Source organism: Protopterus annectens, chromosome 17.part0, assembly GCF_019279795.1.
Source record: "Protopterus annectens isolate FY-2018-M chromosome 17.part0, PAN1.0, whole genome shotgun sequence".
In the NCBI taxonomy this organism is placed as follows: domain Eukaryota; kingdom Metazoa; phylum Chordata; order Ceratodontiformes; family Protopteridae; genus Protopterus; species Protopterus annectens.
Genome location: NC_056751.1, coordinates 86,761,357 through 86,777,697, shown reverse-complemented (window position 1 = coordinate 86,777,697; position 16,341 = coordinate 86,761,357). Strand labels below are relative to the sequence as shown.

The window sequence follows — 16,341 nt, the reverse complement described above, 5'->3', positions numbered from 1 at the left end:
CATGAATGTATGTAATTATGTCTACAAATGCTCATTACTACTATCTAAACTCTTATTTTGTTCTTTGTGTGGAGCTTTTCTCCTCGGGTCTCCATGAAAATGGGCCACCAGCCCAGTGGACTAACGCGGATTACAAAAGACAATTTATTTTATTTATTTATTTATTTATTTTACATTTGTTAACCGGGAGAGTCCAACTGGATATATGTCCATTTTCAGTGGAGGCCCGGGGAGAAAAGCTCCAGAGCAGAAAAATCATTAAAAGAGAAAGACATGTCAACCAAAAGGTTCAATTAAACAAAATATAGAGTATACAATCTTTATACTTCATATAGAAGTATAGTACATATAAGATGGTGAGTTAACCAAAGAGTGTATTTGTCAACATTCACAGGCTACATTAATATATACATGTTATAGAGATCTTTAACAGCAAGTATAGCAGGAAGATTGAGTAGATAACTTCCATAACTCATTTCTACGCATGAGAGACATACTCTGTCCTTTAGGTTTCTTTACAGTGTTCAGTGATACTATTACCCCAGGCAGACATTACAAAAGCAGTAGATAAGCTGTTACTCTAGTTGCTGGAAAACAGAGACATACAAGTTACTATCTAGGGAGGGGTAGTACAGGTACATAATCTTTGATTCAGGAAGTGTGTTTTGAGTAGTTTTTTGAATTGGGTGGTGGAGTTATTTATTATGTGGGCTGGAAGGGAGTTCCAGATTTTAGAGATGAAGTGGCTATAAACGGATCTACCTGCCTCATTTTTAAAGTCTGTTACCTTAAGGAGGTGTTGGGTACTTGATCTCAGGGATCTGGTAGTGGTGTAAGGCTGAAGTAGTTGCTGCAGGGCTGGTGTGTTGCCAGGATGTAGTGCGTTGTGAGCAAGTGATAGTTGGTTGACTTGAAGGGTCAGGGGGAGTTCTAGCAAGTTGAGTTTTTGAGGCTTTCACAATGGTGGGTTCTAGAAGGTAATCCTGAGGCAAATCTGGCTATTTTATTGTAGCAGCTATCTAGTTTGTTGAGCTCAGTTTTTCGGAGATTAGTAAGCACGGGGGTGGCGTAAAGTAGGGTCAATAGGAGGTGTGTCCTTGCTGTGGTAACCTTAGAGTGACGGGTGAGAAACTGTTTGTTGCGATAGAGTAGGCCCATTTTTCTGTGGACTCTTTTTATGGTCTGGGAGATATGAATGTCAAATTTAAGGCTATTGTCAATTTCAAGGCCTAGCAGTTTGGCATGACTGCTGGGTGTGATGGTGGTGTTCTTATAAGAGGAGACTGAAAAGTTAGATGAAGAGGGTGGAGATCTGTGAGGTCTAAAGAGAAGCAATTTAGTTTTAGCTGGGTTTGGAATGAGGTTTTGGTTAGTGATCCATGTTTCTGCCAGGGAAAAACATTCTTGTGTTAGGGAGAGGAGGTGGTCAAGGGAGTTGTCTGCACAAATAATGGTGGTATCATCTGCATATTGGATTATTGAGGCTTTGGGTATGGTGGATGGTAGTTGATTAGTAAATAGGGTGAAGAGTAGATGACCCAGGATGGAGCCTTGGGGAACCCCTAGGGAGACAAGTAGCAAGGGAGAGAGCTGATTTAGCCATTTTACAGCTTGTTGCCTACCATGTAGGTAGCTTTTAAACCAAGAAATAGTAGAGAAGCTGAGATTTAGTGTGGTTAGTGTATGAAGCAGTTTTTCATGGTTGACCATGTCAAAGGCTTTAGATAAGTCTAAGAGAATTGCAGATACTAGCAGTCCATTGTTTCTGTGGTTATTGACAGTATTAGTGAATGATGTAAGTGAGGTGGTGGTGCTATGAAAGGGTCTGAAACCATGTTGCTGAGTGGATAGTAATTTGTTTTCTAATTGGTATTTCATCAGTTGCATGTGGACAACCTTCTCTAGAAGTTTTGACGGGGACAGTATAGCTATGGGTCGACAGTTAGTATGTTCTACAGAGGTACCACCTTTGTGCAGTGGTGTAATATATGATATTTTCCAAAGATGGGGCATTTTGCACTCTGAGATAGATATGTTTATTAATATGGAGACAGGGTAGGCTATTGCTTCAATTGCTAGTTGCAGATATTCGGAAGGTATATTATCGGCAGCTGTAGAGGCTGGCCTAATTTTGTGGAGTAATTTTTGTATGATTTTGGTTGGCACTGGGTTGAAGGTGAAGATGGGGTAAATAAGATTTGTTTTGGATGAAGAGGGTGTTTTAGTTGGGGGTGGATCGTTGGGGCTTAGTTGGTTGTTGGCTAGGTTTTGGATAGTTTCTGTGAAGAATTTGTTGAGCTGAGTGGGGATGTTGTCATGGTTGTTCACTATTTTGGGGGTGGGGGTGGTTGTTTTCCCTGGCTGCAGTACAGTGTTGACAGCAGCACAGAACTTTTTTGGGTTGTTAATATATTTATTCTGCATATTTTGGTAGAAGGAGAGTTTGTCTATTTTAATAAGTTGTTTGACTTTGTTACGTAACTGACAGTATGTTTGTCTATTTGGGATTTGCTTTTATGATAGTTTGTCCATGCTTTGCTCCTATCTCGGAGTAATGTTTTAATATTTAAAGTTAGCCAAGGTGCATGTTTAGCTCTGATTCTTGTAGTTCTAGGAGGGGCATGGTGGTTAAGTATGTTAATGAAAGTAGTATTGAAGTATAGTACTGCTTCATCAAGGTCCAAGGTTTTTATGGGGGGTCCAGTTACATAGTTTTAGGTCAATATTGAAGTTGAGTTGATTGAAGTTTTTTCTATTCCTACATTCCCTGACAGTTTCTTGGGTCAGTTGGAGAGTTTTGCTTCTTATTAGAAATATAGCTATGTAGTCACTGAGGGCGTCTGGCAGGAAACCAGCGTGAGATATATGGGAAGGATGAGATACTAGTATCCAGTCTAGTATAGACTGATGTTTGGTTCTATTGTCTGTTCTGGTGGGGGAAGTTATTAGTTGGGTTAGTCCATGTAGACTGAAATGGGAGATAGGGTTTAGACTGGAGCAGTTATCCCAGTCAATATTAAGGTCGCCTAATAGGATGTTTTCTTGGGGCAGGGTGTTGGTCATCCATTCTAGTAGTTTTTCTGTGATGGTAACATTGTTCTCTGGGGATATGTAGCATCCTATAATGTTGATATGTTTATGTGGGTTAAGTTTCAGTTCAGTGAGGATGAGTTCAGTGTGACAAATAAATAAATATCAGGTAGCGCTGTGTCAATACATTTGTATAAGTGTTTGTACAGGCCTTTTGTGTTTACTTTAGTATAGTTGTCAATGCCATCTGTGAGAACAGGATCTTGGAAATTATTTATGCCATCCCTTAGGAGGGTATAATTAGCTTTGGTGAAATTTTTTTGCCTGATTTCACTTAAGAGGGGTTCAGACGTTATATCTACTTCAAACACGACTGATATGTGATCAGATTTAAGCAGTGAGGGTCCTATATTTGCAGTGGTGCAACGGTCACCCATGTTGGTGAGGACCAAGTCAAGAATATTTGAGGCCTTTGATGGGTTGCATACTATTTGTTCCAGGAAATTAGTATTAACAAAGTCCAGGAACCTTTGTGCGAACATGTTGGTACTCGTATAAGTTTCTCAGTCAATGGAGGGATAGTTAAAATTGCACATGACTAGAGTGTTTGGTTGTAATGTGATTGACTCAAGTAGGTCCAAATAAACAGCGTGGGTATCTTGGTTCACTGAAGGGGGCCTATAGCTAATTATGACTTGATGGGGGGGGGACTTCTCTTCCTCCTTTGATTTTCACACATACATTTTGTGGTCTGAAAGTTTGGAAGGAATTGTAGCCTTGCAAGACCAGGATACCCTCTACGGCCCTGAACCAACTTTCTGTGACTGCACAGATGTCAACATCCTCCAGGGAGAGGAGTGCTTCCAAAGAGTGCAGTTTCTGATTTAAACTCCTAGCATTTAGCAGCATAACCTTTAATTTATTTGTGAGTGATAGTTTCACGTTGGAAATTTTGTTCTTAAGAACTTGCCTAAAAAAAGCACTATGGGGGTGGCAAGTGCCTTCGCCAGTAACCAAAAGCCTAGAGGTGACAGGTGAAGACCATCTCTGGCAAAGCAGTGTGGTCTATCAACCATGTCATTCCAGGCTGACAGGTAGTGAATTCCCTTAGAATAACACCAGAAACTAAACCAATTGTTGATGTCAATCATTTTTTTTTATATTATGCCATCATCCTAGGTGAGGGTAGAATGCTGCTCAAGGCTAGGGACATACCTGCCTGGGACATAAATTCATAGATCTCAATCATGTCTCTCTTCATACAGTCCAGTGAGGTATGTCTCAAGTCATTCACACCAACATGAACTATGACGGAGTCATAACGATACTTGTTGAGCGACTTGAGTGCATGTGTGATCTGATGGATCCTGGCATCCGATAAACAGCTGACTGTAACTTTCTCCTTGTCCAGCCTGGTGAGTGGGACATCTGTGTGTCTCACAATGGAGTCACCTATGACTAAAAATTTGGTTTAGATGTGCTTTGCCTTAGGGGCTTACTTGGTGAGATACTGGTACTTGTGTTTTTATGTGTACTGAATGCTGTAAGTGCTGTATGAGGTGCAGCATGTTTGGTTTGGAAGGTCTCTGGTGTTTAGGTAGGGTTAATGGTGAGTACCTCCTCGTATGATGGTTTACGTGCATGGTTTGAATAGGAGGTGTAGTATGTGAGCTAACAACCTGTTCAGTGTTACTTTTCTGTGGGAGAGAGGGCATGGATTCCAGATTCTTAGTGTAGATGCATCTTTCACAAATTGTACTTGCGTGATTTAGGAGTAGACAGTTGTCAGTGTACATGAGGCAGTTGCTCAACACTGCCTCAGGATACCCATGTCAGTCAGGCTGGTAGGAGAAATGGAGGGAAACTGACCATCCATAATGCTAGGTTAAATCCCATTTTCACAGTGGGGAGAGAAAATAGAGGGGTGTGGTATAACTGGGTACTCTAAATGTGGTCTATACTAATGGGGTGCTCTATAAGAATCTATACTAGTGGGGGTTCTCAAAGTGGTATGAGACTATTGTAGATTTGGTGGTTTTGGGACTGTTTAAGGGGCAAAAGTGCAGCTGAGGTGCTTTCTGAGCAGCTAAGTGCAATTTAAGGACTTCTTGGCTGGATCACGGGCAGCTACTAAGGGAAAATTTATCTAATGAAGTTTTTGCATCTATAACCGCCAATTGTTACCCCCACTGAGTGGTAGTGTGCAACAGTGCATGGAGGTGCACAGATGAATACAGCAGAGCAGTGGCCAGCAGGTTCTCGCTCAGTTTGGAGATGCCTGGCACTTACCCCTGCAGAAAAGAATTAGCAGGTTATTGCGTAGTTAGGGAGCCATTGGGCCAGGTATCTCCAAACTGAGAAAGAACACGCTGTTCTATTTGTTCCAATTTGTGGGTCCTAATCAACTCATTTGATCATCTGATGATGAGTGTCAAGTGTTAAGAAACATTACAAGTGTTCACTTTTTGAGGAGCTTCACACCCCATCGCTCCTAACCTCTTAGCTGTCTGGTAGTAACTATTTTGGCAGGGAATGACATGCATGCTTCCACCTACATCACACCTGACTCAGCAATGGATGTGCTGCCAAACAGAGAGAGCACGCCCTGTCCAATTCTATGAACAACTGCCTACCCACTAGCTTCTATCTCTAACATGGTTGGTAAACACTGTCTCACACCTCTCAACCTTTTGGAGCAAGAAATCTATCTAGACAAAGCCATAAATAAAAGTGGGACAAAGGCCCAAGAGCAGGAACAATTAAAAAAAATGGAAATTAAGTAAGGCAGATCAAATGGAGCACTTTGGGATTTTGGGACCCTCCTGTAACAGTTGCCATAATCATGACTGCCCCCATACCCTAAAAAAAGTACCTGACAGTATAAAAGTTAAAGTTTTTAAGATTAGAAACAGGAAACTAGTATGGCAGCCCTGCATTTATATGCATTGAATATGGAACAATAAAGTGACCCAAAGGACATAAGAAGTGCTAATAATTATTACTAACTACAAGAAGGTGATTATGGTAACAATTTGAAATGGTGGGATCCACCACAGCGAGCCCCAAAACTTGGGGACTAAAGGGCCAAAAACAGACTTACATATACTAAGTCTGAAACATGTATTCCATTTCCTGGAATATTCCCTTTTCTCTGAGGTATGACTCTTGGAGTTAGTATATATAAGTTAAGGGGTGGGATTAGGTGGTGCAGTAAGGCTTGGCCCCTGCAAAAAAAAAAACAAAAGATGTTTAAAGGAGAAGAGTGATGTTTTAGATTTGCTCTTCTCCAGGATTTTCAGTCTTTTTTTTTTGCAGCACATTGCATTTTGAGTGCCAACATTTCAGCAGGGAGCCAGGTGATACACTAATGTATGGCAATCATCGAAGCACTGCTTATTCCTGAATAGTAGAACAACTTTATTCATATTCCTCTACATCTTAACATACTTGGTGAAGATAAAATTCTACCTGAATCTCGGTGCGGGTTTAAACAATGTTGTTGGGCAAACAAGACAATCTTTGTTGTTTCGGAAGATCTAGAAAATGCATCTAGACTAACATCAGGATCAGTGACATGAGAAAGAACTCAAAGTACTATCAGTCATGAAGCTTTGTGTAAGATGCAGGCAAGATCTGACTGCCCTACATAACTGAGCAAGGTGCAAAGGTTACTGCATGACCAAATGTCTGCCAGGATTCTCTCCACTGGTTCCCAGACAGACCCAAGAGGTCAAGCAAAGAAGCATCATTACTCCAGAACTGCTCTCCATTGATGTAGCAACCATTCCAGTCACAACCGCAGACTGCTCTCTCACCAAAACTGACACAGGATACAGAACAATCAAAGGATTCTTCAGTCTCTGACAGTTCTAGTCAAAAGACCAGAATTACGAAGGCATCCATCAAAGACCTTCAGTATGCAGTTCTGAATACCAACAATGACTTCCAGTCTGCTTAACATCTTTACAGATCCTGTCAAAATGCAGGGCTCTCATTCAGTCTCAAAAGGATTAGGGTGCCTTATCAATCTTCTCAGTGCCTTGCAGGTGGTTGTATATTAGGCCGTCGAAACATCAAAATTTGAGGGAATGTTCTTACATCGACATGGAATACCAGAAACTACTAAATCCCGAACGGCCAGAACAGCGACTTTTTTCCCAGGGAAATAAATCGCTGGGTCATTGTCAGGACTTTGCCGTTCCCTCGACAGTAGTTCGATCTCGAAGTTGGTATATTTAAGGAGTGGGGGGCAAAGCCCTCCACTTTATTTTGTCTGTCGTTTTTTTTTTTTTTTTTTTGTTGGCCTAGAGATTTTTTTTCTTGGGAAAAAAAACACTGTTCTGGCCATTCGGGATTTTGTAGTTTTGGGTATTCCATGCCGATGTAAGAGCATTTGCTCTTTTGACGTTTCGACGTCGTGATATAGACCCTTGCAAATCACCCTTCCAACAGTCATTATTAGATGGTCAATCACTTTGTTTACCTTGGTAGGTACTTGTTCCTGTTAGTTAACATTAACAATGACATACAGGACAGGATTCAGTGCAACTATAGCCTCCCTCTTAGAAGCTGCACCTTTTATCCCTCCAAAGACCATATACTTACAAAAAGACAAGCTTCAGATGCTGCACAGTTCACTGATCATTCCACCCTTTATGGAAATGAAACTCTGCCTGGATATGAAACACTGTCATTTAAGTAATCTGGAGAGGTACCACTGGTGATACCTATTAATAATGTCCAACATCAAATGAGAAAAACACTTACTGTCACCAGAAGTGAAGTAATGATATTTAAGACATCAGTTCTGCTAAACTGGACAATGAACAGACATGCATGTTCTTCAAATCCGCAGGCACATTTTACATTTCAAGACCAGAGAAATTGGTATTTTGACAACAAAATGAATCACTACTGTGGCATGCTGAGCAGAATGGAGTTATACCGAAGAAGATACAGACATTGTGAGCTGTAAGGGACATGCTACTCACTTGTTCTGACTGGCACCCTAACCATGAGCCTCTGAAAGAAAACCTCATGCCCCTAAAACAGAAAAACTGTAGGAATGGAAGGGAAATAAACAAAGATCATCAAGCAACCGACCCATATGTTTTTTTCCACAATGATATGAGTCTGTTTAGAAATGGACTTGTGAATCATCTCCAGACCAGTCAGTGAACCTTGTTAGAGAGGTTATTACAAAGTGCAGTCACCTTTAACTGTCCACTTTAAAAACCCAAGAATTAAATATGAAGCCACCTCTCAAAACTCAAACATTATTAACTTCTATTTTTTTACTCTGCTGGATGGAGACATAAAATGCAAAAAAAAAAAAAAAAAACCTCTTTGTTCCTTAACATGGTTTGCAGATGATTTCCACGTTATTTAAAAAACAGCACATCTGATTCTTTACCTAAAATCTGGCCTCTTCCATTCTCATTAACTGCCACACCTGCTGCATGTCCTTGAAAGATATGGTTCCCACTGAAGAAAAAGAAACAAATCATTAAAGAGAAACATGGCAGATATCAAACTTTTATACTACATACAAATGATTTATGATTTTATTACTACACAAGTAATCCCAGCACTGCAATTACATGTCAGCTGTTGAAGAACATGTATTAATGTCTAAAAATGAATAGTTTTCAAAACAAACAACATTGGTGTAATTTAGCTGCAATACATTGAAAAAGAAGTAAAAGTCTCAAGTTACTGATTATTTATATAAAGTACAGTATTCAGGAAACAAGCTTTACTTCACTGTGTTTTGACCCTCAATACCTCTAACAAGACTTAATGTACTTTAAAACCGCTTCATCAATATAATGATATTTAAGACATCAATGCTACTGAACTGGATTATGTGCACACATGCATGTCCTTCAAATCTATAAACAAATTTCACACTCCGAGCCATTGGTCTTGTGGTAACAAAAGCAATCACTGTAGTAGCATACTGAGCAGAATGAAGTTATATTTCAATGTAGTCTGCCTAGTCTGCGTAAATATCAGGCACGATGATAAGAATGAGATGGCACTTTACAACGGAGCGTTTTGCAAAGTTCAGGCATACACAGATCAGCTTTCTTTTGGAAAGATCATTACACAATAAAAGTTATTTTTCATATTTCTTTAGAAGTAAAAATAACAAATACAGTCTTATATCAGTCAATCGATAAGGGAGCACTCCTCATCAGGTCTACAAAATGGTTTATTCTCAAATTTCCAATTCAGCATTTTTTCTTGGAGGCTCCTACAGTTATGAAATATGTGCCCGGGAGCATTAACATTGATCTCCCCCCCCTTGCTACACCATGAAATACTACATATAAAAGAAAAATGCATTTATATGTTGTCAGTGCAGTAGAAAATCATATTTTACATTGCCACAGTTACTGTGCTTTGTTACAACACTGCAGTACTCACTGAATTCAGAAAAACTGAGTTTCCCTTTTCCCCCTCTTCTCAGTGTTTGACCTACCTTGGCAGCAGTATATGTAGAGACCAGGGATGTGTGGGCAGAGACACAACACGGGAAGTGGGCAGAGAGCAGAGTCTCCCTGAAAAAGTTATGTTTTCTTCCTTTTCTGCACTGTGTTGTACAGTGATATGTTAATATCATGATATGGTTTAGAACAGACATTACAGCTGATATATTGTGTGATTTAAAGAATTGATGTTGATGCGTAATTATAGATCCATACGACCTATACAAGCATACACTGTGACATAAAGAGACATAGCAGAATAGCTAACCTAGCTACTGAGCTCGCCAGTTCATAAGAACCACTAAGTGACACTTCCTACAAATACAGAAAACAGCATGCATCTGTTGACTTACAGAGCACTGGATGTCCTGCATTAGGGTGCAGTCGAGAGATGGGACAGCAGTCACAGGAACAGATGGTCTGAGAAAGCAGCATACAGAAGCATGGCCTTCAGTACTAAACAAACCTTATCCTCTGACACTTCACTGGAGAACAGTAAAACATGATTTAAGCATTGCATTAGATGCACAACACTAATAGCCTCCTAAAAAAATGTCCACTGGGAAGCAGTACTAAGCAATATGATCTTTAGTACTCAATAAGCTCTATTCTGTGAGCCCCAACTATAACATGGTGCAGCCAAATGTAAGCAATGGGACTGCTTTAATTGTAGTTATTGTATACATCTGGTGCATAGTTTAGAAACGTACAATAGCACCATCTTAATTTTCTGATGAACATTATTCAGTGATGATGGTAATGAGAAGTTACAGCCAGATATATGCTAGAGGAATATTCACTCTCTTTTGCATGCTTTTAGATGTCTTTTGGTGCAGTGTTTAGTACTAGCAAACAACAACATGGTCATGATATTTTGAAAACTGCTATTCTGTGATATCTAATGGGGAAGTAAAATACATGCTGCAGGGGCTTAATTAACTGAACTGTGTTAATGTGCTCATAAAAACATGATTGAGAATCCACATGCAGCAGTATGGCCTTGATTGGCAAGGTAAGGCAATAAAACAGCATGCAGGGACTGTATTAACTGCATTAGTGAAAATACTAAGGGAGAAGCAACATTCAGCAATTAGTCTCAGCTGCCTCAAAGTGCTGTTCAAGGATACACAACAGTGATAACTAATAGTCAAATATAAGCAACTGGAATATTTGACATTCCTGAAAACATTACCTGCTGTACTGTTTAATGGGAAAGCAACATACATGAACAATATTCGCCATATGCCACTGAATTAATACAAACACTACTCGATGTACAATTGACTTAACACAGCCTTAAGTTGCAGTACTACTTCAATCACATAAGCAGTCAACTGGCATCTGAAACTTGTATTAATTCCATTAAGGTGGGGGAGCAAAATACAGCAAAACAATTTTCACTACTTTTCCATCTCTGCCTAAAAGAATTAATATAGTTTTCAGATGCTGCATTAACTCAACTATACTAACCTTTAAATATTCAAATGGTGCCAAATAGCTCTGAGCAGTCGCCCTTTAATGGGCTGATACGAAACACTTGTAGGACCACTGTTAAAAATTATACTGAATAAATCATTAAGCAAAGGCACACAAGAGTTAAATAATAAAATTATTTATCCAAAATAAATAAGTTAAACCACTTCCTTTTTTAAATGAAGAACTATAAAAGAGTACAAAACAGGCTCAAGAAATTTAAAATAAAACATTCAGACAGAATAGCTTTTGGGGAACATCCATCTAATATCTAAACTCAAAAATAACTTTCTGGTTAATGGCTGCACTTTTCCTTACCAATTCTGGCTTTTAAGATCAGAATATAATTTCTAAAGTCTTTACAGGCAGTATAATGCAGCTTAAGAGTTCTCTTTCAAAAAGTAAAAGCTTGGAAGACCAATAACTCCAGTAACTTTTTGAATTAGCAGATATTCCCTCTTTTTATAAGTTCTCAGACATGATTTCCTGTGACTTAAGTTTGCATTTTTGACAAAGTCTTCCTGCTTACACAGATACATATTTCTGGGGGGGGTCCCAAAAAGCTACTGCCCAAATCAGGCATAATCATCAACATGAACTAGCCAGAATCTTCAAGCAGCAGATTTTACAACACTTTACACATTTTGCGGAGAAAAAATTCATATCACTTGATCACTTGTAATATAATTTTCACAGTGACAATTTCAATTAAATATAATTCTACATACAAAAATAAACAAAAAATACTTTCAACAATCAGGTACCTGTGTCCAAGTACACACAAAATCCAAGTAACAAGAACAGGACCTGTGCACCATAAGGTCCTCCAAGAAGATGTTCCATTTCCCAAGCCACCATAACAGCATTGGCGTAGCTATTGGCACATGATGTGCCCATAGCTTCACCATTGCGTTGTCTAAATGCTGTTTCACCATATAGAAAAACATTATGCTCAAGCACAATATCTAATACTTTGCAAACCAGAGAGACCTTATCATTTGAATATTCAGAAAATCTTTTCAAAAAGTATTCAGTATTCACTATTCCTTGACTATTAGGGATAACAGTGAACAAGGAGACAACATTCATTGTTACAAATAAGATGTCATCAGTATTATTAATCCTTGTAAACTCATATAAATCTTTTAAAAAGTGCTCAGTGTCTCTCAAGATATGATCAACCATGCTCAAAACTGGTCTCAAACATTTTTCTATAAATATAGAAACTGGTTCTGTACACCAGTTCCTACCTGAGACAATAGGTCTCATTGGTGGATTTATCGGGTCAGTGTATAGTACAAATGCCTAGACAGTAAAATTTATGGTTATACTGTAGTTAAGAAACCCACCCGGCACTTCGCGCAGGAGTGGGCATGGCCTGTGTGATTGACAGGCGCCGGCCAGAGTTTCCATATGCAAATATGCCATGATTGACACGGAATGCAGAATTGCCTGTGACATCATGCATACATTTCATTCCACAGCAACTGACATTGTACTATAGTAATCACAGCTCCAAAACACAGGCTGTCACAATTAAACAATGTCATTTTTTCTTGACAGCAGAAACGTGATGTGAAATAACTGGCAAGTGATGTAATGTATTTTATTAATTTTAATTAAAGTTGCTAGTTTCCTTTTGCCAGCAACAGCTCCTTAAAGCAGAACAATTATGTGTAGTAGTAAAAAGAAATTATATAAAGTAATAATTAATATTTGCAGTCTGCTGAAATTGAAATAAAAATTACAATGAGCGTTACAGCAGATACATGTGTTGCAATCAAAATAAATGGACCCCAAGCATTGCAATATGGTGTTTTGGGGTCAGTTTCCTTGGCCAGAAACAGCTCCTTAAAGCTGAATAATGATACATAACAACAATAAAAATACGAAATGTAATCACAAACAGCTGTGTAGCATATGCTTTTTTTGGGCAAGTTTCCTTTGCCAGCAATAGCTCCTTAAAGCAGAACAATTAGGCATAGTAATAAAAATTACTTGTACAAAGTAAAAAATGTTAAAATGCTAATATAGTAATATAATGTAAACAACGGACCCCAAGAAGTGCAAAATGGTGTTTTTTGCAAAGTTTCCTTGGCCACAAACAACTCCTTAAACCCGAACAATTAGGTATAACAATACAAATTACTAATTTCTCATACGTAGCTGTCTAGCTAGGGTTGATACGAGTTCAGGAGGTGACAGTCCCATGGTTTTTGAGTAAGTAGATATCTTTTACCAAGAACTGATACATTCATTTTACAGAAGAATACTTATTAAACTAAAGTAAGTGCTTCACGAATGTCTTTCGAGTGTTTTGCGGCTCAGAAGCTTAAAAGGTTAAGTCTGCGGTTTCCTATAGCACCAGTATACTGTTTTTGGCATGAATGTCCTGATTTAGGAAAACATGGGCAAGTCAGTACCGATTACATGCAGAAAAGAATAGCAAGGTGAATAACTTGCACTACTTACACGCTGATACATTACACCTCTTAACCTAAGTTCTTTAACTTATTAGTTAGCTAGATTCTTTGTATTATTTAAATAGCTACCATTGGGTTATTTAGACAATCACGTTTGAAAATTACTTTTGCTACAGTACGGATTAACTGCTTTGGCACAATATGAATATTCATGGTGAAAAACAGTAAGAATCAGTACATCGGAGGTGGAGAGACGAGACCTGTGAAGCTATATGTCAGGCGGGGTTTGAGCGGGGCTTGCTACTGCACATCTGGTGGGTTTGCGAAAGTAAATATAACAAAATTTACATATAAAGTTAAGATTGGGTCTGAAACCTGTTAAACAGTGCGGCATTGCAAGAATTAAGCTTAGACCAGCTACCTTGTGCATCAAATAGCACTATCATATCCTAGTGCTAAACAATATCTTGGCCTTAACCCCTGAAACTAGTTTACATATAGAATAGCACTGCCATATCCTAGTACTACACAACATCTTGCCCTTAACCCCAGAAACTACATTAGCAGACCCCTGTTAAACTCCAGTCCTCAATCCTAAACAGCCCACCCTATTACCGGACTGGACAACATGGATATGTAGTTTCCTAAATGTCTCTGTGGGCAGCTTTGTAGAGTTAGGCATCCTAAGGTAATGTAGCAATTGTCTCATGTTCTCAGAGAACCAGTTAATCATTAAAGAAAATAACACAGCATATGAGAGATGTAAACATACAGCTTCATTGGAGGCAAAAATCTTGAATGTTGCCAAGAATCGACACACTATATCCCACACACATACCACTCACCATACACACAAATTGTCTTATGCTGAGGTGCTTAAAATAAACCTTCCCAAATCTCAAAAACCTCCAAAGCTGCCTAATGGCAATGCTGTTCTTCAGCAAGCACTAAAACACACACCAAAAGCAACACCAAACATTTTACATAAGCCTACACTCGATGGCCCCCAAGAGCAAAGCCCATAAGGCAAGCAAATACTTTACTTAACACTCTTATCTTTGGGGTCTGCACTGAGTGACACACAGATGCCCCACTCACCAGGTTAGACAAGAAAAAGATAAAGGTTAGTTGTCTATCTGGAGCCAGAATCCACAATATCATGAACGCACTGAAGTCACTGCAGCCCAGATACCAATATGATTTTATCATAGTCCATGTGGGTGTATATGACCTGAGACATACCTCACTGGGCTATATGAAAAGAGACATAATGGTACCATAAGAAAAATGTTACTTTTTACAATTTTATTTAAAAAACATAGGTGACATACATTAAAAATTATGGGAGGTGCTAATGTAACAGAATTGCATTCTGTGGTGCAAAATGTAAGTGAAAAACTATGAAAGAAGTCTTATATACAGTCACAAAATAAAACTAAATAAAAAATAAATAACTGCAAGCCTTGCTATCTCTTTGTAGGTACAGTTTGTCACAGACTGGTACGAGCCTTGAAGTAAGCATCATTCTTCATTCACCAAGGATGATGCCATGAAATTATTGCTATGTTCTGGTGTCACTCCAGGGAGATCCAATATCTTTCAGCATGGGAGAACATAGTTAACAGACCAAGTTGCTTTGCTAAGGATGGGCTGCAGCTGTCCCCCTAGGCTTTCAGATATTGGCTAAAACTTTATTTTAGTGCCTTATTTAGACAATGCCAAAAAGACTAAGTTACCCACATAGTAAAAAAAGTCTCCAAACAACCTTAAGGTGTTACTGATCAGTGCTAGGAGCCTAAACAAATAACTCCACATCCTTCAAGCTCCCCTCACTCTGGAGAATGTAGATATCTCTGCCATGACCATGACTTGGTTAAAAGCCATAGAAAGTTCTCTGTTAGTGCAATGTTATAATGCTTCTCACATATTTAAACCAATAACAGCACAGACTAGGGCCAAACATGGATGTGTCTCAGTCTACATGAGCAACAAACATACCTCCAGGTTGGTTAAACAGGATGATATCATGGAAGTTATCCACGTGCAAGTCACCACAGATAAGGTCCTTCACCATATCATAACTAGCTACAGGTCACCATCTATGCCCCTAGAGTCTTATGATTCTTATCTAAACCTACTAGAGGCACTTAAGACTCAACCAAACAGCCTATTCATGGTGGACTTTAACAACCCTCTATAGACTGGGAAGCTTACACTGCCTCAATCACACAGGCACAAATCTTCCTGGAATTTACTAGCACAAACACCCTGGAACAGATAGTGCACGCTCCAACCAGATGATCAACCATACTAGATCTGATACTCAGTAACCTTGGAGAGAATACTGCTCCCCCACCAACACCATCATGTTCTCACTAGTGAGGATGGATCATAAACCTGTCTCATTTGAAGTAAAAAAATCAACCAGGAAAACCTGTAACAGTTAGGAACTATTCTAAGGCAAACTATATCCTATTAAGTTATAGGTTATAGGTTACAGGTTTTCCAGGTTGATTTTTACTTCAAAAGAGACAGCATTTCACACTGAGCTAATTGAAGGAAAGACAGTGAGCAAACTCGGATGTATAATATATAACATTAAGTATCCTGTATTTTTGCTTATTTTTTCGAGTTATTTATAGCACTTTGTCTACTGCATACTTTTCTAGCTAGTTTCACCGTGTGTGAGGTATTAACTGGAAATTGTCCACTTTTATTAAGCATCTGTTTGGGTTGTTTGATTCTGATCTCCTGCCAAGCAGAGTGTCATATAACTTGTTTGCAGTTAAAAGCTTTCTCTAGAGGCTCCTTTATCTGTTTAAAACTTTCATTTAAAGGCTCACTGCTGCTTTTCTGCTGTGAGAAACATTTCTGCAGTTTGTTTCTACCTAAGTAGTGTGGTTATTTGTAGCGTTGTCCATATT

General features: G+C 38.9%; 1 protein-coding gene across 1 annotated transcript in view; it reads right to left on the bottom strand.

Moving 5' to 3' along the window:
• FBXO10 (F-box protein 10) overlaps positions 1-16,341 on the bottom strand; it is a 721,173-nt gene that overhangs the window by 269,884 nt on the left and 434,948 nt on the right. The window contains exon 6 of the mRNA XM_044059796.1: positions 8,444-8,514. Coding sequence (XP_043915731.1) covers positions 8,444-8,514 — 71 coding nt within the window. The remainder of the gene's footprint in view (positions 1-8,443; positions 8,515-16,341) is intronic.